The sequence below is a fragment of the Argiope bruennichi genome, chromosome 9, assembly GCF_947563725.1.
Source record: "Argiope bruennichi chromosome 9, qqArgBrue1.1, whole genome shotgun sequence".
In the NCBI taxonomy this organism is placed as follows: Eukaryota; Metazoa; Arthropoda; class Arachnida; order Araneae; family Araneidae; genus Argiope; species Argiope bruennichi.
In genome coordinates this window covers 125,508,165-125,533,753 of record NC_079159.1, presented here as the reverse complement: position 1 = coordinate 125,533,753, position 25,589 = coordinate 125,508,165, and the positions used below count along the sequence as shown (strand labels likewise).

The following is a 25,589-nucleotide window of genomic DNA, read 5'->3' as shown; positions in this document are numbered from 1 at the left end:
ACTGCTTCATGCTTGTATTTAGATTCTCGTAAATTCGATAAAAATGGTTCTGATGTAAATAAGTTTCAGGGAAACCTAACAGAGTATAAAAATTTATTATCTACAAAATCAAGTGTTTTGGCATTAATACGTTTCAAGATAAAATTTTATAATGTACAAAATCTGCTGCTTTGATTCGACCATCTATTCATTCATTCCTCGAAATCAAATCGATGCCAGATCGCATACCTGCAAGTATTTGATAAGTTTGCAAGCGATATTATCGGCGTAGAAAGCGACTGTTGTTCTCCATATGATGTCCGTGAGCACGTTGATCACTCCAACAGTCAGATCTGCAATGAGAAAGAAGATATATAAATAAAAGGTAAAATTCATAAAAGTTCTTTCAAACAGAAATCAAAATGACACAGCAGATTTTCTTCCCATTTCGCTCTTAAACGCAATGAAATACAAGAAAAATTTTAGTGGCAGTTTTTTAACGATGAATGAAATAGGTATTTTATTAATTAAATAAAAATACTTCAAAACATTTTAATCATATGCCTGTCAGAAGCAAATCGTAATGTTTAATTACATTTTGTACCTTTCCTTAAACATTTAATAACTTATGGAAAAATTCGGTTTTTTTTTCTTTTTTTGAAAGTCTACTATTTTTCCAAGAGCTTCAAAAATTTTAAATTTATTTGAAGCAGCTGGCATTCTTATTAGGATTAAGGTTCAGGCAATAAAGAGAGTTTTGTAGAATATTAGATTTTATATTTAAATATATTCTCAATAAAGTTACATTCATTTTATCATGTTTGTAAAATTATTTATACTTTAATGAGTTTAATTTAGCTGGACTTCTAAATGGTGCATATTTTGATCTTTCTGATTTCTGTCACTTTAACGGTCCAAAATTCAGTTGCAATATCACGTGAAAAACACACGACACGCTGCTTATTCAACTAGATTGAAGGAAAAATTCCCTTTTGAAACTGTATGAGCTTTGCTTATATTTTTCTACTTACTAACTAGTAGCTATGAGAGCGCCGTTTTCCTAGTCTTCAATTTAAAAAAAGAAATTTCAGTAGCTGTTAAAATAGCTGTTGTATGAAGAAGAAGAATAAAACTATCATTTAAAGAAAATTCTGTAGCGTAATCTTAAATATGTATCATTTTTTCTGCTGGTCCATTACATTTACACCACCTATTTGTCGACTGATTGCTATGTGATACGTGATGGCTATAAACTTCATTGCAATATCTTCTTCAAATCTTGCTCAAAACAGTAAAGCGAAGGGAGGTAAAGTTTTCGTGACAGTTAATTCAATGTTATAAATGCTTTTTTTTTCAAGTGATTGCTCTCAATCGACCACTATTTATACCGATTCATTATAAAAATAAAACACTTTAGAAAACTAAAAGCAAAATCTGTTACGAAGATGGATTTTCCACTTAAAGGCGTCACATAAAATATTAGGTACGTTTTCAAAACCTTCAGCTGAAATATGATGATACATTTTACAACTGTCGGCATAATAAAACATCTGAGATGGATACACAAAAAACGAGAATCGAAAAATGTTTTTCCTCTTTATCTCGTTTGATTCATAGGGGTGGGGAAGTACGATCTCATCTGTGCTTGGTAAAGAAAGCCACCTAGAAATGCTGATGCATCTTATCGTTTTAGACGTCATCGATGTTTTTATTTATAGCAGTATTTTTTAGTATAGCGGATATCTGACTGTTAGTGTATAAGATAACAAAACAGAACAGGTAAAAATTGGCATGTGGATTTTTGAAGATGGTTAATTGGCAACATGTGTGCCGGCTGGACCACGCACATCTGAATGAAATAATTCAAAAGTATATTCTCTGGTAGGGTGAAATCGAGCATTTCATTTTAGTATAAGAATTGCGAAAGCGTATGAAATCTGGAGCTAAATCCTCAAAGTATTAATATTCTGTCGGCATGTCAAGGAATATGTGGAAACGCAACGACTCGGATATTTGGAGTGTGAGTGTTTTTACTGGATGTGTATCAAGTTCTGAACCTAATTGATGTGAATGAAGGTATGTAAGGTAGAGGTGTTGTTCACTGTTCTAGGAAGCGCAAAAATAAGATAAAGTCGAGGGGAGAACACTCCCGCTGGTTTTAGATTTTTGGATCAATTTTCATGTACACAAGCTAAAATTCATAATAAAAGTATATATATTCGAAAAATAGTCTTTCCATCTGAATGCAGCAGTTAAGCTTCATTTAAAATTGTACAGACTACTCCCGAAATAATTCGTCTTTCTAAGAATTAGTATTCATTATAAGAACAATTAATTCTGTATTTACTGCATGACTCTCGGAATAATTCATAACTCTCTATGAACTAGTATTCATTATGAGAGCAATTAAAACAGTACAGACTGCATGACCCTCGGAATAGTTCACAACTTTCTAAGAAACAGCATTCATTATGATAGTAATTAATTCTGTACAGACTGCATGACTTCGGAGTCATTCATAAATTTCTAAGACAAAGTATTCATCATGAGAGCAATTAATTTTGTGTTAAATGTAGTGTTCATTTTGTAAAAGATCATGAAAAGAAAACCTCCGTTTGAGTAAAATGAGCCTTCGGATATTAAACGAAAAGTGCTTAAAAAACAAATATATACAACTCTAAAAACTATTTAATGTTTATTATTTAGCAACGTTTCAATGCTTAACTCATCAAGCATGTTTGAATTAATAACTTATGAAATATCGAATAAATTTTGTAGGGTATGAATTCATGTGCAGTGAATGAATGAATGTATGAATTCATGTGCAGTGAATTATTAAATATTGCTTTCGAATTTTAACCATGTAAACGAGACTACTAAATAATGAAAGAGCTAGAGAGATAAAATTTGGTAGAAAATTTTATTTTTATCAGCATTATAGATTTGTTTCCAATTTAGGATACTACCTATCAATGGACTGACCCTATGCCCTCTCTATATATGAGTGCACGAAAAAGCGATTATACAAAATTTATGGTAAATGAAATTTTGTAAGTTGTCTTCTCTTCAAAACTGCAGATCATATTTAATTCCAATCTGTAAAGAAAATCGAAACGCAAACCCGTTTTCCTTCAGTGTCCCCAAAACATCTTAACACAATGAAAATAGTAACAGCATTTTGTATCCGATAGTCGGATCATATATCCAGATGCAATGATGCTTTCAATATTAAAACATTGATATTTTCAAGAACAGATGAAAAACGACGAAATAGAATACCACTAATTAGGTGGATGGATAGTAAAATGGAAAAGGATCTGAAGCAGATTGGAGTGAGAGGGCTGTTGCGTCTGGAGAGTTGGAGAAACAGCCTTGACTTGTGACAGACTGTAGTGATTCAGAGGAGGAAAGCCCTCTACTGCTTTTTAACCTAAACACGTGATACCACCAGATACATTCTCTTCTACACGATTTACACTCTAAGTCTTGTGAAATTACAGGGGGAAGCGGATATAAGGAATTCAACGATTTTCGTCCGTTAAGAATTTTTAATTTAATTATATTAACATACAGCTTCAAGGGCTTATTCTGGGACTTTGAATACTAAATACGAAGACTTACTCTGGGGCAGATTTCGTATTTTCAGCCTGTAGTCAGATACGGCCGACATTTCATTTGCAAAATTTAAAAATCAAAGCAATGTAAGGATATTTGAGCTACGACAATGGAAGCAACACTCCCCATGCCTTCAGAATTGTTATATGGCCACTCATATCTTCATATTCTATTCTTTACGTACAAATTACTGCAACCTTTAAACGATTTTACCATCGGAGGGTTTCAGTTTCGAAATCCGAATCCAAAAATGGTATGCCGTGGGTTGCGATTTTGAATTCCTGCCCACATATACAAGAATATCCGAACCAACCAATCAAACAATAGCGAAGTCCGTAGTTTCAATTTGATGCAGAAATGCAACTCAAATGCATGGCAAATTGAGTCCCTCTGACTTCTTGCGTTTCCCATTCGTGATCTCCATATCAACTTGGAAACACATTTTAAATATATTTCTTTCAAAATTTTAGATTTTTGGTAGAAATGAACTGTCATTTCAACCAACCAGTTAGCACTGTTTTCAAGTTAAAGACTAACATGTGGCACGACCAATGATCATAGGTTCGAGATGGGATCCCATAAAAAATTGGCTTGTATCTTAAATATAAGAGATTCAAGTCTTTCCTTTCTGGCGCTAGTTTGACGAGAGGATACCTGCTTACGTTCGTTATCGTCTGAACATAAATCAAATTAAGAAGTTTTTAGCCAAGACAGCCGCCCTTGTTTTGCTCCAAAATGGGGCAAAAATATAAATAAACTAACTGCGACCTTTTTGCAGGTGCACACTTATTGCTTGATTATATTTGAATTAATTATATTTGAAAGATATTATATTTGAATATGTTTTCGTAAAATAAAATTTAAAGAATAAAAGAGAGAGGGAGAGAGAATTTTTAACCAAGATTTTCTAATATCTGATTTTAAAACCATTTTTTTCATGGTATTTGATAGCTGACTTAAAAAATCACAGAGCGAAAAAAATGAGTACATCTTTAAATAAGATTTTTTTTGGAGATTGGCATTCGTATGAAAAATATCCCTTTATTAAAAAATCTGACATTTATCTATCTACAAATAAGTCATATACTTAAAATCACGCTAATTTAGTTTGACATTTTCATTTTCTTTTGTCGCTTTGATTCTCATTCACGAGAAAAAAGTGTCCTCCTTTTTGCTAATTAAGAAGCATTTATGATCAAAGAAAATAATTTTTTAAAATCAAAGGAAATAATTTTTTTTAACATGGAGATTAAATATCAAAAGCGAAAAAAAGACCCAGAAATTTAAGTTTTATTGTAAGAGACGCTCTGAAAACTATTTCCAGTAACTATTCTCAGACATCTCATTCAATTTCATGATTCTTTTTTCTTTCTTCCTTAAGGAAGAAAATTAAATGAGGGTTTTAAATAAAATTACATCATCAAAATATAATAAAACGAGGAGTCAAAACTATGAATGAAATTAACTCATTTAAATGTATATATATATATATATATATATATTAAATATTGAACCTAGACATGGTTTTTGTTTGTTTCTTATGGCACTTGCCACTGACAAGCCCGCTGTTACGAAGACTGCTGTTTAAGCCTGAGGGGGAACGTCTCTTATTTTTTATAGCAGCGCCAACTAGGGCCAAGAGTACGACTTTGCCACTCACGCATCATTCATTCGCTTGCACAACCCCTTTTTACAGGAGGGCACATTCACACATAGAACAACAGAAGAACAACCATGCCCAAACCGGGACTCGAACCCGGGACGCCCAGATCACGGGGAAGACGCGCTACCCCTATGCCAGGACGCCGGCAGAGGTGGTTTTTAAAAGTGCTTTCTGTCTTAGGCTATTTAAGACAGAATAAAATGTTGTTAAACAATTTTTTTTTCATTTTATATTTCTGTCTATAAATTAATAAATATTATTGATAAAATTTCAAGAAATTTTTTTTGCTTTATGAACACATCTGTCAGCTTTTCAATAAAAGGATTTAGTTGGCTATTTTCTAAATTTCCTTCTCTTCTCAATGAATTTGTAATAATTATGATTTTTGTTTTCTTGTCTGGAGTGCACAAAGACTGGGCTTATCGAATTTTGATGCTTCAGACATCCCCAAGGTTGAAAAGTATATTGGAATTGTGAAAACGCAACAACGCAATAACTCAAACACTCAGCAGGAGAGATGGGTGAACCATCATATGCAGTTCTTATATGTAGGCAGTAATTGCAGATTTCTAGCAAATTTTACATAAATGACATTTATCTACAGAAAGACCGTCTATCTGACACAGAAATTTCGGACATTTCGTATCATTTTGTTAAAACTCTGCGTGTTATAAAAAACAAACAAACAAAAAACAAAATAAAACACGTGAAAAACTTTGAGAATTTTAAAAATTTAGATTTTTTCGAAATACATTTTAATTTTAGAAAAATACATATAAGTGCTGATTACAAATCACTTAACTTTTATGAATCTTGAAAAGCATTCTGCTTTCTATAACACGGAGTGAGAGGAAAAAAACAGGTGAAAACCTGAAAGAGCAAAATATGCAAATCCAAAAGTAACCGGATCATGCAGATGAAAAATTCAGTTGCACAAAATACGATAATCCACGTTCGATATTACTATACTTCCTTTTCATAGCGAATCGACACAGATGAAATGCCAATCAACAGTATATTTTCGGAGAGAGGAAGAAGAAAAGAAAAATGACGTCATTGTGACTGCATTTTTGGCACTTAGTGAAGTACCTACCTCAACAACTAGGTAAAGAACATTTTAATGCTAAATCTAAGAGACATAGAAAGCTTTTAAAAACAAACAACACATAACAAAAAACTCATGTATTTTGTTTTGATAATAACTAAATAATATAAAAGTTAACAACAATGTATTTTGTATTTTTTTTCCATTTTTGAAAATTCTTAACCTCTTATTAAGAGCCCAAAATAAGTTTGAATTGATTTAAATTTAGTTAATATTAAAGGGATTCATTATTTTTAACAGTCATTTTATTTTGCAATTTTATCTTTTGTTATTTTATTTTTATGAATAGGATAAAATTCAATGACGATAATCAAGTTGAAAAATATTATTCATATTTTATTTAACATATGAACGAACATATCATGTTTGATTTTTGCATTTTACGAAGCATGTACAGTATTTCTTTATTACAAAGCAGTTTATGGCAACGTTTTAATTCTTTTTTACTTCAATTTCATCTTATTAATAGAGTATTAAAAATATGCCATTTTTAGAGATTGATTTTCTCAATAGATAGTCTCTTTCTGATGATAATGTACCGAAAATTAGTCTTCAAACAATACTACAAATTTGATGATATTTTTTTTTTCTTCTTATTTTGGTCTGGTAACTCGGAGTGCACGGAAATAGAAAAAAAAAAGCGACTGAGTGTTCGATGTTTATTGGTGATCTGCAATTCGAAATAAAGTCATATCGTAAGATGATATCTTATATAAATGATCTTATATAATGATCTTATCAACAGAATTTTCTTTCACTAGAGAATTTGACAGATTTCAACATTTCAAAAATATAAGAAACTTTGATAGCCGTATACCTAGATTTTTCCCCCATTCTTTGTGATAAAATAATTTTTTTAAATAGTTAAAAACACTGTCCCAAAAGAAGCAGTATTTTTTAATAGAAAAATAACTAAAGATCAAAAAAGAAGACCGTCAGGCAAAGACGTTTCCAAATTGGTTCAAAAATACTTAATAAATATTCATGCCTGATTTTGATAAATGTCTTTGAAACATTATTGTGCCGTGCGCTAAAGATTAAAAATAGTCTTTCATTCACAATGGATTCAGTAATGCTGGTTTAATATGCCATGAGTCTCAGATCTTATATAGGAGCTTTGAAAGGCTATTGAAGGCTATTTTTCTTCTTCTCTCCTTAAAATTTTGTCAAATTGTCAAATTTCATCAACATTATTGTATTCCTTCATCAACAGCACAGACATTGAATTTGAACCATCGACATATTTCTATTTATAATTGTCCCTGACTTCCACTCACCTTCATCAGCAAATGATGAATAAGAAATTAAAAATTGCCATATGGGCTCTAATGCTACAAGAAATGTTTAAGTAATAGAATTTTGTCAAGAAAAGGTATATTTATGCTCTTGTGCAGAGTAGTGAACAAAATTGTAAAAAAAAGTGCAGTGTAGAGACTTGTAGTGTCACTTACAGCACATACATAAAGTATTTTCATATATAATTTTTACTTTCTCGTGTACGAAGAAAGTATAGTAATTGTCAAGAAATTCGAAATTCTACACAAATGACACCTCTAGACAAAGTAGACGCAGCCATTTCTAGACAACCCTGAGTTCGAAAAATACATATCTAACATTGTATTTGTCTGGCTGTGACAAAGATAACTCAAAAACGCGTTGGCCTAGATAGCGTACCGTCTTTACACTATATATTTCTAAAACTTTTGGGAAAAATCAGTTCAGATGAAGTCTGTGTGCCCTACTGTTCGAAACTCGATAAATAAAAAACTAAGAAAGCTAAAATTCGGTACACAAATTTAACTTCTATAGAGTATAAACATATCAAATTTTGAGCCAAAATCAACAAGTGGTCTGTACTTTTATAAACATGCAATAAGTGTGAGTTTTGTGATAACAAATGTTGTTATGGATCATTTTCATTCAATAGATTGGGAAAACCGCATCTAAACACAAATTCTATTTTCGGATACTATTAGCCGTACGTCAGAGAATAATCGTCAAAAAACTCACCATGGGTGTGCCTTTGAATACTAAGACGTTAGTGCCAGCCAAGACGTTTTCTAGGACATCTAACATCTACATCTATCTGAGACACATAACATCTTTATTAGGGAGAAGGCGAGAAAGTTTTGGGGAACCGCTCTTGCTGATTCATTTTAATTATTATTTGAAAAGCATTTTTTAAAACATTTTTAAATTGCTACTTTTAACTGCTTAATAAATTTTATATTGCCGTCTAAATTTGGCGCTGATATATAGTAGTGATTGATCACAAAGAGAATTTTTACAATAAAGGAAAAACTTTTGGAAACCTTTTCGATTTTATTAAGATTTGGATTGTTGCCAGACCTTTACAACAATGAGATAGGATTGCTTCTTCTTACAATGGCAACATGACATAAAGTTGAATTCTGTCGAAACATAAATTCTTCATTAATTGGAAAAAGATGATCCGAAAAGCAGCAGTTTTGGAAAGAATATTTTATTCATATATTTTTGGGCATTTATATTCCCATCGATTACTTTTTCCTTCGTCTGTAAGTTATTTTTGCTTCCTCAAACAAGTGCCATATTTTACCAAAAAAGGGGAAAAAACCCAGAGATAATCTGGCCACTAGCACTCTCGAAACCGGATGAAAAAACAGAACAGCTCGGCACGAATTTTTCTGATTCTGCTTCAAAAATGCGAAAGGAAATATGTTTGAAAAAATGCTTTCCTATTCAAAACACGGTCAGCTAGGGAAAAAAAAGAAATCATAACTTTTCAGGAGCAAGTCCAATCTTGTACCAATAACAAAAATTCATGAAATGAAGACTCTTTTTCTTTCGCTTTTTTATAAGAAACAAATCTTTCCACAAGAGTTTCCTTATTTTCGAATTCAAGGAGAGTTATTTTATTCCCTGGTGGTTCGACGTTTCAGAGCTGGTGCATATTGTATTCTCGGAGTAAACATGTGACTGACGAGAAGTTATGGCGAAAGAGTCCATGCGAAAATGTATATCCTGCGAAATGTACTTTTCTATTGATGTAGAAAAGTAGAGAATATATCAGCTTACTCTCATTTGACAAGCAGTTTTGCTCATCTTCTTTACGTTCCCCACGAAAAATATTTTTCTCCACTTTTCCCCAAGAAAAATATTTGACGGAAGAAAATCGACGCCGAGACACTGATGGACTTCAGACCACCTCGTTAGAAAAAATGGATCGTGGAAATTATGTCTTTCAGCGAACACAATAACAAAAAATACTTTCAGCTAGATGCCTAAAATTTAGAATATTATCATTACGTCAAAACTGCTGATTTCTAACGAATTTCCATTGAAATTCGGTATAAAAACGCTATCTGCTTATTCCATGTTAATGTAAACGCAGTAATTTGGAAAAAAAATTATTAGGAGTACCAAGTTTTGTATATAGAAAACTGCACTTGTGTAGATAGAATTATTGTATTAACTAGCGGGAGTGGCATTATACAAACTTTCTCGAACGCTCTCTCATAAAGGTGAACTTGTGCTTTAGACTTGTTTTTGTCCAACGGCTTGAAAATGAAATTTGACCAAGAACTACAATTGCAGCCACAACATCACACACCTATTGGATATTTTTAAATATCTGGGTTTATATTATGGTTATATTTCCGTTTTTGAATGACATGCCTCTGAAAGCACAAACCAACTGATGTTGGATTTCAGTGAAAATTTGATAGGTTTCTATACTATCGATGTTATATCTGTGTACTGAATAATATTACTCTATCTCTCCTTGTTATATAGTTATTTGAAACTATTAGTTATTATTGTCTATTTAGAACTCGGGCTGTTCTTAACTGATATTGGAACAGCCAGATACACAAATTTTCTCTAAATAGATTTTGCTTCAAATCTGATCGACATCTAAAAATTTGATATAAAGACAGTGTATATTAAATTTCAACCAACTAGTTCAAAGCCTATTTCAGTTATTTTTGTCACAGACAGACAGGCATCTTCGAAGAATGTGTTATTTAGAACTCGGGGTGTTCTTAAACGGAGAGATTTGTCGAAATCTCGAGTTGATCGAATTTTTTGATCTTTATAATACTTTCTCTCTGCTCCGGTTACAGTTATGTAAAAATTTTCAATATAGTAAAAGAAAGAAAAAAAGAAATGAATAAAATACCTAATTAGCAGTGATATTGCAATTTAGAGAAGTTATACATGAATGAGGGGATCCATTTAGGAAGGCATCGAGAGGGTGGGCAGTTTGAATGAAACCCGATATCTGAAATTCCGCGGAATCTATATTTTAAAAATAAATTATCAAGATCGAAAGCCACATGGTTACGGAGAAATAATAGATTTTTGGTTCACATTCTAAGTGCAACATACATTACTGAAATTTGAATGGCGTGAAATAAATGACGATAGGTATTTTCAAACTGCTGCTTATGGACATCATTCACAATCTATAAAAAAGTAAAAACTATTTCCAAATCTGCATCAGTTGTATTGCTGATGTGACAACCATTCGTGTCACGAGATCAGCCGGTTTCGCTTCAGAAGCGGGAGATTTATTTAGGAGCGCGAGATTTGCCCTCGTAAGCGAACAGGCTGAACGTTACGTCTACAGAAGTGGGAGTTTCATGGAGATCTGAAAGGTCAGGTGTATCAGTTGCTTATGTAAGAGAAGGCGCTGAACGTTCAGTTGGCAGCGGCCTCTTTGTACACCGGCGTATGATCATGCAGATGAGTATGCGCGACAGAGTTCCGTTGTCCGTGGTTATTCTGCTGATTATCAAGAAACGAGGTCATTTTCTAAGGCTTCACGTTTACGATGAACCTAACTCCCAGCACATAGGTTTTGGTTAGCACTATGATAAGACCGAAGATGGAAATGCCAGAGTTGGTAGCTGCTATATATCGGTAAGCAACTTAGTAGTTGGTGATATCGGGTTTGAATCTCTAAGAAATGTTATATGGGGAAATATAGAATTTGTCCCTTAAGTGGACAACAAATCTCACCAAACTCTCCAACCAAATCAATTTTCCTCCTTTATATTTATTATGAAAAAGAAATTCAGGTAAAGATGATACATTACATTACATCCACAAGTTGGAAAAGGTTCTTAATCTCTAACCACTGTTGTTTCTTCAGTGGGAAACAAAATATTTCACACTTTCCTAAAGTTCTATTTTTTTATTATTAAATACATAGGTTCGAACAAGAAGCTTCTCATTATATTACATAATTTTTAATTGAAAAATCTATGTCTATACATTTGATGAAGTAAAATCCATTGCAATTTACATCAAGGAAATTACTTGTCAAAGTCGCATTTCAAAATAAAAGATGCATCTCCTTGTTCGCAACATGTTTTTGATAATAACAGAAATAAATATTTACAATATTTATTTCTGTTGCTCTTCACAAAGTTCTAAATTAGTGTAATTATGTAATCAACTGTAAATAAATGTACTATAGAAAAAAATTCACTGGAAAACTTGCGAGTCAAGGAGTGAGACATGTACGGCATATTAAAATGAGAAGAGAAGAATAATTTTTAAACACGAAACATCTTGCAATAATTTTTAGAACATTTGTTAGAATATATTAAAGCACGCTATATGCATCTCTTTGTTCGACTTTAAATACTCAACCAATTTCGATGCTTTAAGTACAAGTTGCTACGGAATTCTCAAAATGACATACAACACAAACATGCGCCTATTATGCAGAAGTTGTCACGAAAGAACCGGATGTTCCGTTAAGGTTTAGTTTAGCTTTATTACCGTCCCGTTTTAAATTAACACTAGAGTTATATTGGGAAGGAACTTGTAATTTTGAACTGCGGTCAGACGTTGAGGACGACCCTGAGATGGGTTCGTTTGGCCCACTTCGGATTTGACGAGCAACAGACCCACTTACACGACGGTTGTTCAGTGAAATCGGGTCTCGAGCTGAAACCCCTCCAGTTCCGAAGCCAAGACCTTATCACCAGGCCACCATGGCCATCTTCTTTTAAAGAGAAATACATCGATAATAAAGGTGTACGTATTTAATTTCCCCAAAATTGCTTAGTTTGGAAATTTGAAAAGAAAAGTCATAGCAGCAAAAGTTTAAAAAACCCACATACAGGGGCCCGGAAACTAGTTAAATCTAAAATACCTCCCTAGGTGATCTAAGCCACACTTCCATAGCTCAGACCAAATTGAAATAGATGTAATCTCCAGGCAACCTGAAAGGTTCTGTTGCTTTAAGAAAAGCAGTGAATTTTTCAAAAATCACCTAGTTTCTTACCTACTGCCTCTGCAACACAAATTCAAAAATATGATTCCATGAAGACTTGGGGTGTTAAGTCAGTTTCCTAGAATTTGCGCAGTTAAAAAATAGCAAATTTAAAATAAAGTAGGCAAAAAGCCAATCTACATCAAATTATAAGATTAATTTAATACAGAAATCTCCAAGTTTAGGAAAAAACATTTTTGTAGGGAATTTTCAATTTTTGATATTACGCGGGTCGGTAGAGCTTCTCATTCAATAGAAGCAGCAAAAGGCCTCAAAAATATTAAATGGAAACTTATAATAATGTGTAAATGCCGGGTCTGAATGTACGTCAATAAATGGTATTTCCAGTAATAAAACTAAAAATAAACTTGAATCAACTACAATTTGAGAAGTCATAATATACGATTCGAATGAAATCGTTAAGAAAAGGTCTCTTCTTGTTGAAGAGCAATATTCCCCTTCAAGCTACACTTCATCGGACAAATTACCTCAAACAGAAATTATAAAAACAATTTTAAAAAGGAATTCATTTGAAACCAGAATTGTATTTTTTTTATATATTTTATCTCTAATTGGAATTTTTTTTTTTACTTTGATTCTGATTGACTTTTCCCAGAACACTTTTGGAACAATATGTTTTCCGATTTTTTAATTATACTTTATGATAATTTTGTAAATATTTATTATCATTAGTTTTTAATGATTTATTGATTTTATAAGGAGGGTGTATCGTTTTTAATTCTTATCACAAAAGTTTTGGATTTTAACAATTTGATATGCTACAGGGTACTTGTATGTCCATTATATATTTTGAATAGCAATAATAGCACATGTATAGACAAACGTGCTCTTGCGCCAATATCGAATATTTAGTTGCAAAAATATATTTTGTTAAAAACCTCTTGAAATCTCTTTAAGCGCTCTTTAAAAACGGAATAATTAAATGAATGGACATTTTGAGTTCTTTTTTAAAAGAATCATTCGCAAAGCAGATAATTGTTTTTGGAATACTTTATAATTAATGCACTAAAAGAAGGATGTTTCAATATATAATTCAGTACAATTAGATTTTTTGAAAAGTATTATGAAATATTAAAAGTAATTTTTCTTTTTATTAGTTTTCAAGTTCGTTACCAGAAGACACTATTTGTATGGAATCAAAATTTAACTAATGATTGAGAATTAAATTCTGAAGAAATGGAAACATTTAGTGTACTCAAATGCATAAAGCTTAAAAACTTGCTTGAAGAAACAAGGAAAAGGTCGTTTTACAAACATGAAACAAATCGAATGAAATGAAAGAGCGCGATAAACTTCATATACAAACATAAAATGAATAAATATTATAATAGAAGCTTGATTAAAAGAAAGTTTCATAATATACAAAATTTGTCCTTCTGTTCTATTGCAACAAAACTTTTAAAAATTAAAGATTTACAAATTGTTCAATATCTTAAAGAACCATTAACTTTCTTGAAATCACCGAATATTAGACAGATAAGTAAAGCTGCAAGATCTCTAAATATTTATTGTACCAAAATTTGTAACAATTTCAAATTCAGGTGCATGGAACTGTCCATATATTTGAATATCACTTTCAAAATAAAATGTTTTTTCCCTCCAAGAATCACATTTAATTTAAGTTTTCTTACTAAATTCCCATGCATATAATTCCATACTTCGAATAACTTTTTAACATACAAGTAAAAACTAAAATAAGAATCATAAGTTGTCTAAACATGTATTAAGATATTTTTAAGATAAGATAAGATGTAGTGGTGCAAAACCTCTGCATAATGAATTTAATTCTAAATTTAAACATTTAGGGATAAATTAAATTTTTTAAAAATAAGTTGTACGAAATTCAACATTGAGAAAGGGAGCTAAATATTTTATTTCTCCCCTATCTGCATTAAAAATGCCCTTTATTTAAGCGGTCACTCATGGTAAATGATATTAATGCGTAAATCATTAATTATCTTATTTATTTATTTGGTCAAAGCATAACGAATAGAAAGAAATTTGTACTTCATTTTTTTATCTTATCATCTACGAAGTATGGGGGGGAAGGAGGGTATGGGTTATTGTGTTCATTTGCATGTCCATAGTAATTCTAATTCAACTTTGAAGATTTAATAAGTGTTTGCAAGTAATTTATAAAAAAATATAATTTAAAAATTGAAAGCTAACAATAAAAGAGTACGACATGAAACTAATATTTAAAAAGCAAATATATTTTAAATTTAAAAAAATTAAACTTAATATATTATTTTGTAAGCAAATTTGAGTCTTCTTCCTTTGCGTTTGAAATTTGCTTCTGCTCTTGAAAACTTTGGAATTTCGAAATGCTTTACAAAATGGTATTGAAGAAATCCATAATTGTTCAGAAATTTCCAGCCCAGAAGCAAAATATAAAAATATGGAAACGTCAAACTTTAGTCAAAGGACAAAAACGAAACGTTCTTCAAACATTCGAAACAGAAAAGTTTTTCAGAACAGATTGTTTTGTCTGAAAGAAAAATTTGAACAGGCAAAAATAGATTGAATCCAAGCATCTTATTCATGACGTTGAAAGCTAGGTCTGTGTCTTTCCAACTTTCTCAAAATTTGCATTCTCGGTACAATACTCCATTTTCTTTGGATTTTGAAAATGAAACAGCATATTGTTGAGTTTGCTTCGCTATTTGAGGAAAAAAATTCTACACTTCTCAAATGCGCAGAGCAACTGAAATAAGAGTGGACACAGAAAAAAAATTTCTTTGGATAAGAATTAGATTAAAATACCTTCAAAAAGAGTATTTTTTAAAACCGTTTTCATATACTTATGGAGTAAATGTTAAAATTTTTTTACACTTTTTTTATATGTACAGGTCCGTAACTCCGTCTTTTGGCCAGATGCAGATATTCTACATTATCTGAAAGAATAATACGACTGAATTCCAAGAGAAAGCTTCGAACATTAGTACTGCATAAAACAGAAGAAATTCTAATTATTGTAAGCATTAAGACACAATTGCGGCTGTATAAATTCCCACATGTCGCACTTTGTGATTGCCTGGCATAGATTTTTCAGTCACTTTTTTGATATGAAATAATGTGAAATAAACCTTTATAAACCATTATTTGTTTATAAAAATGATATTTAGTTATCGATACCTAACATATTCTTATGGTCTACAGTCCTGACCATTTTTTAAATGATGCATTCGCGATCCCACTACAGTATTTTCATAGTTTCAGGACAAAATAAATCATTTATTTGAGAAATTTGAACCAGTTAGATATTAATTCGTCGAAAGAGGATATCCATGCCTTGAATGTGAGAAGACGTTATTTCAAGAATCTATAATATTTGCAGTGATGAGGAATCATAAATTAATAAAGAAAAGTAAACTAAAAAAAATTGAAACAAAAAAAAACATTTAGCTATTGACTAAAAAGTGTTTTTGCAGCAGTTTTCTTATAGTCTATTTTCTTTACAGTCCGGAGAAACGAGATTTAATATCATCTATTAACACGGAAATTTTAAGGGGATTAAAAATCCTCTCCGTCTTTTTCGGTTCACCATCATGTAAGACCTGCGATCTCTTTTGATCATTTGCAATGTGTTGCCTATTAACAATGTACTTATTCACCCCTTATACCGCGGTACGAAAGAGAAAATCTATTTACAAAATGATCAACCGATTAGCGCAGCAGGAGTAATAAAACTGACGGTTTAGTTTCAAAACACATGAACCATCCCGTAAGCAGTGGGAGTGTTCTTTTCTGGACATTTTCGTATACTTAAGCTTGTATTTCGTGCTTCGCAATTCGATAGAGGCGGGGGAGGGAAGTACAGTTTGCATTTTCTACGTATAGTATAAAGTAGTAAACGTACAATACATATTTTCTATTTTACTACCTTATACTAAAATTTTAGGGATATATAAAATTATAGCATAAAGTCTGCATACAAATTTAAAATTCGGTAAGTAGTAGCCTTTCTGAATTTTGAAATTTTACGCACCGAACTACGGCCAATCAGTCTGGAAGATTTAATACACATCAATACTTCGCTGATGATAAATCTACACAAGTTGAAAAGATATGCTTAGTTTCTGCTATTTAGTTATTTACTTTTTAAAGATATCGTTTTTGAGAACTCGTCAGGCTGGCATATATACTTTATAAAGATGGATTTCATCTGAAAATTCACCGAAATCTACATTTTTAATGCACAAGCCATACACAGAATTTCACCCACCTAGCTCATGTTATTGTTTTCCTATACATGAGAATAGTAAAGATTTCGTGCCAAATTTGATATAGGAAATATCGGGAATTCAGATCATTCAAATAGGTATCGAATTTCATGCATCTGGGTTATCATGTTCACATGCATGCGTATGGACAGTCAGACAGTTTCTTCGAACATGGATTAAAAAAATTAATATTGATTTAAAGATTTTATACCTAATTCCATCTTTCTTTCAGGCATTTTTTACTTTCTTGTACACAAAGTACTGCAATCGTCAAAAAATTTGAACTCTAGACTTTGAGGAATCTCCTCGCTTTATACTTCCCTGAGTTCGTAAAACACATTTTTTTGGAAATGCCGATGTGTCTGCGACAAAGAGCGCTGAAAACGCTTTGATCTAAAAGGATGACATTTTGCATTGGGTCTTTATTTGTAGATTTATATCAAATTTTCAACAAATTCCATTCAGAGGAAGTTTGTCTGTTCGGCTTTTCTAATATAAGTAAACACTATAGCAACGAAACAAATAAAGCTAAATGGATAAAAATAGGTATGAAAATTTAACATCTATACTATAGACACTTGTGAAAATTTCAGTCAAATCTAATGAAGGGTTGACCATCTATCGGTGCAAAGCATGCAAATGCGATAACTCAATAAAGTAGGCAATGATTTAAATATATCGAATTTGTTATCTGATTTTGTGACTGCAGTTGTTATTCTGTTCCAAATTTTGTTTTGTCGGTTGGTAAAAAAATTGCCTAACAAATTCACTTTTATTCTAAAGTGTGCAAAATTGTTTTATGGAGACTACTCTTGCTGGTTAAATGATGAGTTCACGGAACAAATGACAAGAATTTATGTCTAAATATATATATATATATATATATATATTTTCTCTTTCGAAATGAAAAGTGGTGACTCATGAAAATCTTGAAATCAAATTTTTTGACGCCAACGCGACTTTCTCTTTGTAATATGAATGTCACAAGCGACCTTAACGCCAAAAGACACTGTCCGCCCTAATCTCCCGGGGAAATAATTCAACAGTTTAGCAGCTGTCTCGGCGGGATAATGACTCCGTCGAAAGCATGATTATTGAAGCGCAACAGGACCTTTATCAGGACGGAGCAGGGATTTCTGGAGGTCTTAACCCAAATGCTTAATTTCACGTCGGAAGCTAATCATGAAATATCGGAATATTTTGAGAGCCAGTTTTCCGGGATTCTGACCTGATGGTATTTGTTAATCATCCATTGCGGTGTGTTCAAGTGGAAATTTCAGTTTCGGTGTTATATTAGCCCTCTCATTGGAGGATTTTTCAAATAATTATTCAGATGCTTTCAAAGCCTGTAAACAGATCAAAACACTCAAATTCAAACTTGTCGCTCATTTGCTATAGGCAAAATGCCAGTAAGATATTACTTAAAAAAAAAACTGGTTTTCAGTATTTCTTATGAACAAGAGAAAAATGTATACATTTGCTTTGCCATTCAAGATAATATATAAAAAACTAGCCGTCTTTGCGGACTTGCTTGTTCGATGAGATTATTGACTTTTTATATAACTTGTTAAATATCAATGAAGAATGTATATGTATATATAAATATATATTAATTTCACCTCGTGAAATTGAAAATGAATGGAAAAAGGAAAAACATAAATTTGATAGAATAAATGAAACCAAATTATAACACCTGCAATTTAAAAAAGTGCAAATATTATAAAATAGATGCGGAAGATTGAAAATTCTACTTTAGAATTAATATCCAAAGAAAATATATTTTTATCTGAATTTAAACATTGGCCAAAGCAAGAGGCTGAATGTTTTGATGTAGGAGTTTGAATTTCCAAACATTAAAAGCTAATTGTTACAAATTGTGTACTGCAATTAAAAAATTATTAAAAGTTAAAAAAACATACAAATGAAATTGGATAATTAAAAATGTATTCCTTGAATTTTAAAATAAAGTAATTAGCGATTCTGGGGGATAATAGTTTGGGTAGATACGTTCATGAATTTTCATGAGCAAATCACAGCGATTACTCAGCTAACAGTCATTCAGCCTATTTTCGCGCTCTGTCAAGTTATTTGAGACCTATTTATTTTCATTTTTAGTATCTTATTTCTTCTGATTGAATAAAGTTTTTGATGAACTCTGTTCAGAGTATTTGTAATAATATTTTTGGTTTTCATTAATGAACGAATCATTGAACTAAATGCAGTTGTTCAATGTTCTGAAGTGCAGTGGTTTGAAACGTTCGTAGAATAATTTTTTTACATTTGTGTTGCCAATTGGCAATAAATAATAAGAGCGATTTCTGCGCCATGTACATTAGTATTTTATACTTATTATATCTACATTTTTATTACGTTGCATGAAGACTGAACATAGTTTTTTGCTCGTTGTACGAAATCATATTAGAAAGCAGGCGCTTGTGCTTTCGATTTCTTAAGGTGTGAGAAAAGGCACGCGACCTTATTAGAAGCATGCAATGTAAGCATCCGGGCAACTAAAAAAAATCCCTCTTAGAATTTCCTCTCCGGAGCCGAAAATTCCGCAGCCTTGACAGGCAACCTCTCACGAAATCATCAATTTTATCGACTCGAGAAAGTTTGGAGCTGCTCAATATTCATTAAGGTTTTTTTTCTTCCTTCATTTTTGTTGAAAGAGGTCTCGAGAGAATCCATCATCTAAAAATAGAAAATTTCAGACCTCAACCCTTTTTTTTCAGTATGCAAAAATGCCTCTTTTTTAATCATCTTAAATTTCTTTGGACCTTCTCAGGCCTTTTTGTTTTTGCTTCCTTTTCTTTAGAATCGAGACCAAAATCAATTAAGAAATAGAGTGAGTGCTTAACGTGCAAAAAAGAGTAAATACACGAAATAAATAAAGCCACACCTTAAAAAAATAAAATAAACAATGAAATTAGTGCGAACTTTCTTTGTGGAACTGATGAAAAAGCAAATGGAATGGTAACCTTCTTCGGGATAAAAAAAAATTGACTTTTTATTAGAGGTTAATACAATTAGTAACTACAGTATAAAGTTTTTACTGACAATAAAATTTGATGTTTTTTATAGGCTCTTTATTTTAAGGATTTTTTCCCCATAAAGTTATTTTTTTAAGATGTTTTATACCAATATTTACAGTCACTCCGAAAGTTTAAGTGCTAACGCAGCTATTTGTGCAATTCTGATGAGCCTAAAACAGTGCTATAAAGTGGAAATGAAAGAAAATCACTAATAAATGCATTAATGAATTCAAGTTTCACAATCATTTATGGTGTTGTGATTTAGCAAGTCTAAAACTAGCTGGAGTGTTCTCTTTTCTTTTGTTAAATGAGTTCACGAAAACTGGAAGTCTCTTAATATTCATTTCAAATGAAATTTCGGAATTCAGAGAGACAAAACTTAGAAACCTCAGCAATACTCATTTAGATTAATGCTAGAAATAATCCGTTGAAAGTGATCGCTTTAATTTGACTAAATTTCAGGCAATTTTTTCATGACGAGAAGAGGACAGTGTTTGAGAATTGGAAAAAGAATCCATATTCGACCGGAACTCGCCTCATAGCGAAAGTAGAAAAGTATAAAAATTTAAATTCTCCGCAGACAAGTTTTAGAGCAGGTTTATGTCAGGATTCGAAGGAACTGGAGTGAAGTCAAAGAGGATTTTATATTTTATTCTATTATTTCCAGTGGAAAGAAAAGACACACGACATATATGCCAGATGTCAGTGGAATTTTAGATTTGTTCACTGACGTTTTTATTTAAGAGAAAGACACTTAGCTTAAAAGTAATATTAGATTGGATGGATATTTTTATTTCATTTTTTTTTCAGCATCTCAGTCGAAAAGTTGTCGCACTGTAGCTTAAAAGGAAATGTCTGCATATGCATTTACTGAAAGTACTCATCATACAATAGAAAAATATGTTAAGAAAGCTTCACTCATAAGCTTATGAAAGAAGTAAAAACTAAAACTAAGAGCAAACAATTTATATCAGATATGGATTGAAATCTAAACAATCGTCTATCTTCGCAGAAGTAATAGTTATTGGTCGGCTCATAGGAATGATTTCTGTCATAAATGATGGAGGTGTATTCATGGTATGTGGCTACGTTAGGGAAAAGTTTTTTTGAAAAATGTTCGCTTCCAATATTTGCATAAAAAAGATTGAAAAAAAAACATCTATGAAATTAAAATATACCATTTAAGTGGCAATAGTTTTTTGAAAATTGGAAAAAAGGGCCTTTTTGCTTAAAAAGATATATGAAAACAAAAATCATCTAGTTTTGAGGTTTATCAAATTATTTGTTTAAACTTTTGCAGATAGCTTAAAAAATATATTATCTAGTTCTTGAATTAAAAAATAAGCTGTATTTCTATCCATTCTTTAAATATTCGGATTCAATTGATAAATAACACAAAATTTTCAACATTGTGAATCACTAAAAAGCTATAAAATATTTTTAAATGAATAAACTACTTATTCTCTATTTCAGGAACTACAAAATATATGGAGAAATTACTATACCAAGTTTGTGCAAAAAATATACCATATATTTTATTTTATGTTTTTAGTAAAAAAACTTCTATCATAATTTTAAATTTGAGAAAATAACAAATAAAAAATAAGATTTTATCAAAAATTAAGAACAAAAAGTTGTAAAATAGCATTGAAATGTATATAAATACAAATACAAAGGTCAGTGTAACTTCCCAAACAAATGAATTTAGAAACAAAATTCAAACGGGTTTATAAAGAAATCTTCTGAAATATTAAGAATATTGAATAAAAAAAGCATAATTTCAGAAAGAAAAAAAAAGATCGACTTTTCAACACAGTCACCTATTTTAAAGTCAAAAACGGTAATTTAAAAATTTTTATTCAAAATAGAACAACACTTAAAAGCTAGTTTAGATGATGATAGAACTTAAAAATAGAAAACCATTATACACGTAATGCAGTATTTTCTAATACAAATTTTAAAAAGAAAAAATGACTCTAAGTTTTCTGACAACCTTTGAGCGATTTTGGCATCATCGAACCCTTACCATCGCGGTTAAATGAAAAAAATATATATATACTTTTCATATATACTCATTTCATACATAGACTTTTAAGGTAAGTCCAAGTTTCTGGATTTTCAACCAATGTAGGAAAGATCTGCTACAAAGCCATGAGCGCGGTAAAATACATTCAAATTTGCTAAGGGATACTGGTATTGATTCGATACTAATAAAGCAATCATTCTTCAGATTTCAAATGCTTGCCAGTGACTGTGCTATATTTACAAAACATAAACGGTGGACAATGAATAGTTCAAGTCCAAACCTTGAATGGAGCAAATGAATGCGTGGCTCGGTAAATGGTGAGATAAATGAGTTTTTCTCAATAATTCAAAAAAAGTGAACAGCTAGATGGATGAGCTTTTGCATATGAAAAATTGCAGGTTTGTGATCGTGCTAACTTGAATATAGAAGTTTTAAGATAAATAAAATTTGGGTTGATGTGTTGCTACTCATAGTATTGATCTACATGATTTATTGAATGGAACATACTGAAAATACACATACGATTTTCTTCGCTACACTAATAAACACGAAATACACCCTATTGTGTTAGAATATGAGAAAGCCGAGGAGTGAACACTTCCTTTAATTTAATAAGTTGGCAATTTCTTTTTATACGTTAGCATAAATCATTCCAAGAAAGGGTCTGCTGTGATGAGTGTATAAAAGAATAGTTTACTTTCTGCATTACAACAAAACAACAAAGATTTAATCCTTTCTAAAAGCACAAAATAACTCAAATAATACTGCGAAATTCTATTCTCAGATGGCTAAATTTGTAAGCAACTTTTCCCGTAAAAGTTGCGTTTTTTTTTGTTTTTTTTTGTAGTACGAGTCTTGTTTATTCATATTTAAAAGACGCCAAAATACATTTTACCTTAGACCAAAATTCCTTCAGCCTTTCTCTTTCAGTTTGCATTTCAAGGATAAATTGTAACAAGCCACAGAATCCCACACAATCAACATTTCGTTTACAATTTGTCACCTTGAAATGCCGATCTTTTAAGTTTCCAGATGGAAAAATGTAATACAACGGGTAAAGACAAAGACTGAAAGAAATATTTTATGAACTTGAAGGAATAGGAATGTTTGTCCTTCTTCATGACGAATATATTACTCAGGATATGAAACGATAAGAAAGTGGGTACTTATCCGTCGGTATAGTACCCATTTTTTAAGCATTCACACATTTTGACCCCAAATTTTCAAGCGATTGATCCTTATTTTATTGGTTGGTTGTATAAAAATAAAATAGGATCAGTTCATGTGAATATTTTTACATTCAAATATGTTCTATTTCAGACAATAATGCGATTTGTAATAAGAAAAAATAACCAACAATGAAGTTTTCTGATATTTTTTCTATATTCATTTCCTTTTCTCCCATTTATTCGTATAAAAATTACTATTTTCAAAGTAAGTAGTTTTTTTCTCTAAAAAATATTGAAAGAATGAAAAAAAAACCCCATACGAAATATTTTGGAAAAAATATGCTCGAATATACACCTTTGAAATTCATAACAGTTTGTCTTTCATTTTTATATGCATACTTAAACAACAATTTTATCATTTATAATTCAGAATAAAATGAATATTTATCATATATTTCAGAACAGTTTATTCATATTATAAAAAGACTTCATTTTATATAAGAATTTGTTAGTTTTTTTAAGGCTAGAAAATCTGATTGGAAGTATTCAGAATCTGCGTTTTGTTCCGATTCCATACCATGATCATTTTCTAAAGTTTCATTATCATCAGACGAAGCTGAATGATCATCATTCTCCCTATAAGCAGGGATAAGCAGGGAAGATTTCAAAATCTCTCTGCTGCTTACGTCCGTACGCCGTCATAGCCATTGCATTAAAAGAATCTGAAACGCCAGCACAAAATATAATGGTGCTTGATTCGAAGCTACTACTATCAAGTCCGTACTCATCGACTGGCATTTATTACTCTAGTCAAGCTACTATTTATTTACAATATTTCTGAAGGTTAAAGAAACACACTGTTTCATGCAGCACTGGAGGTCATGGACCAGGGATTAAAAAAAATAATGATGTTCCTGACATTCAACGATATGGGTGTAGTGGCCAAAATAGAGGCACTCTCTTTGAAATAAAGCTGAGCTAAGCAATGCTGAAGAAAACTTCGATTTAGGTGATAAACATAGATGGCCAAGAAATTGGATGTTTCTTGAAGAACTTACATCCAGCCATTAAATCTTCTATTAGGGAAATTTTGCAAAAGCTCTTATCTTTAGTTCTCTCCTAATGTAAAAAGTTAACTTATATTTAATGTATTTTATGCCTTTTCAATGTTTCACAATTTAATATTTAATGTAAAATGAAATGTTTTTTCTATTCTTTTTTCTGTACCAATATGAGTTTTCCCTAGAGGGTTCTTTGTTGCTTCCAAGTATCCAATATCATCAAGTGTCGTTTGTTCCTTCTCGCTCGGTGAAGTTGCTCTTCGGCGTCCTCATCATGTTTCCCGTATGGATTCTGGATAGATCGGGGTATCTCTTGCATGTATGCGAGTCCAAAGTACCCTTTAGATTCTCTCACAAAATTTCGTACAAGGTGTAAAAATAAAGTGCCTGCCATTTTGCGTCAGTGTTTCAGATCACGAAATTTAAATATACTCTCGAATAATCAGAATATTTTCAGATTAATAGAATTCAGAACTACTTTCTATGCTTGATGAAAGCAGTTTACATTTAGTGAGTTACCTGTGCGCCAGGAATGACGTCGGAGGCCGCATAACGATTGGAAATGAAACCACGTGATGCAGAGTAAAATTGCATTCTTTGTTCTATTGTTCCGTTTAATAAATAAATGATTTGACTTAGTCAGCCTTTAAAATCTTCTGCTAACTTTCTAAGTAAATATTATTTAAAAACATAAAGATAATGCTTTAGAAAACTCCTTGAAAAGCAATAGGTGGCAATAAGTCAGGGAAATCCCGAGAAATAGTTGTTATTATCTACATTAAAATGATATTTTCTATATCTAGGATATTTCGTATACCTTTTTTTAAACTCTGGCACTAAGTTTATTCATATAAAACAGTCAATGTTTTTATGTCATAATTATACGTAAAGTTTATCACGTATAAATAATACCATACCATTTAATACCGTTTTAGTATACAATTTCCATTTTCATATCCAAGATATCATTACCCTTTTAGTCTCCAAGCACAGATATGAATGCTTTCTACACACAGCTTCTCTTTTCTGAAAGCATCTTTCCTGTTCAGTAGAATATTTTGCTCATTTTCAAAGCTGATCTCAGAAGAAATTCCATAATTCTGGGTAAAAGCAGTTAATTTACACGAATAACAATTAATTTCACCAAAAGAAATTTTTTATCATCTGCAACACATCACTCAATTAACTGCAGAACCCTCTAGTGGAAGAAACGGCAAACTTTCTGATCAATAAATATAGATATTGACAAATAAACTTCATTTTTATCTCTAACTTTTTTTGCGCAAAGGGCATATTAATGTATTCATTTTTATGCAAATTGTTGATTTTTAAAGTTACCTCGTATTTATGAAATTTCTAAACTTCCTTTTTTCCCGAAGACAACTTTTCTTGCCTTTCTGCGTATCTTTACAATTCGTTGAATGTAATAC

The 25,589-nt window shown here is 31.4% G+C and overlaps 1 protein-coding gene across 4 annotated transcripts in view; it reads right to left on the bottom strand.

Moving 5' to 3' along the window:
* LOC129984594 (cardioacceleratory peptide receptor-like) overlaps nt 1-25,589 on the bottom strand; it is a 376,701-nt gene that overhangs the window by 83,061 nt on the left and 268,051 nt on the right. For all 4 annotated transcript variants that reach the window (XM_056094516.1, XM_056094517.1, XM_056094518.1 and 1 more), the window contains exon 3: nt 229-332. In XM_056094516.1, the coding sequence (XP_055950491.1) occupies nt 229-332 (104 nt within the window). The remainder of the gene's footprint in view (nt 1-228; nt 333-25,589) is intronic.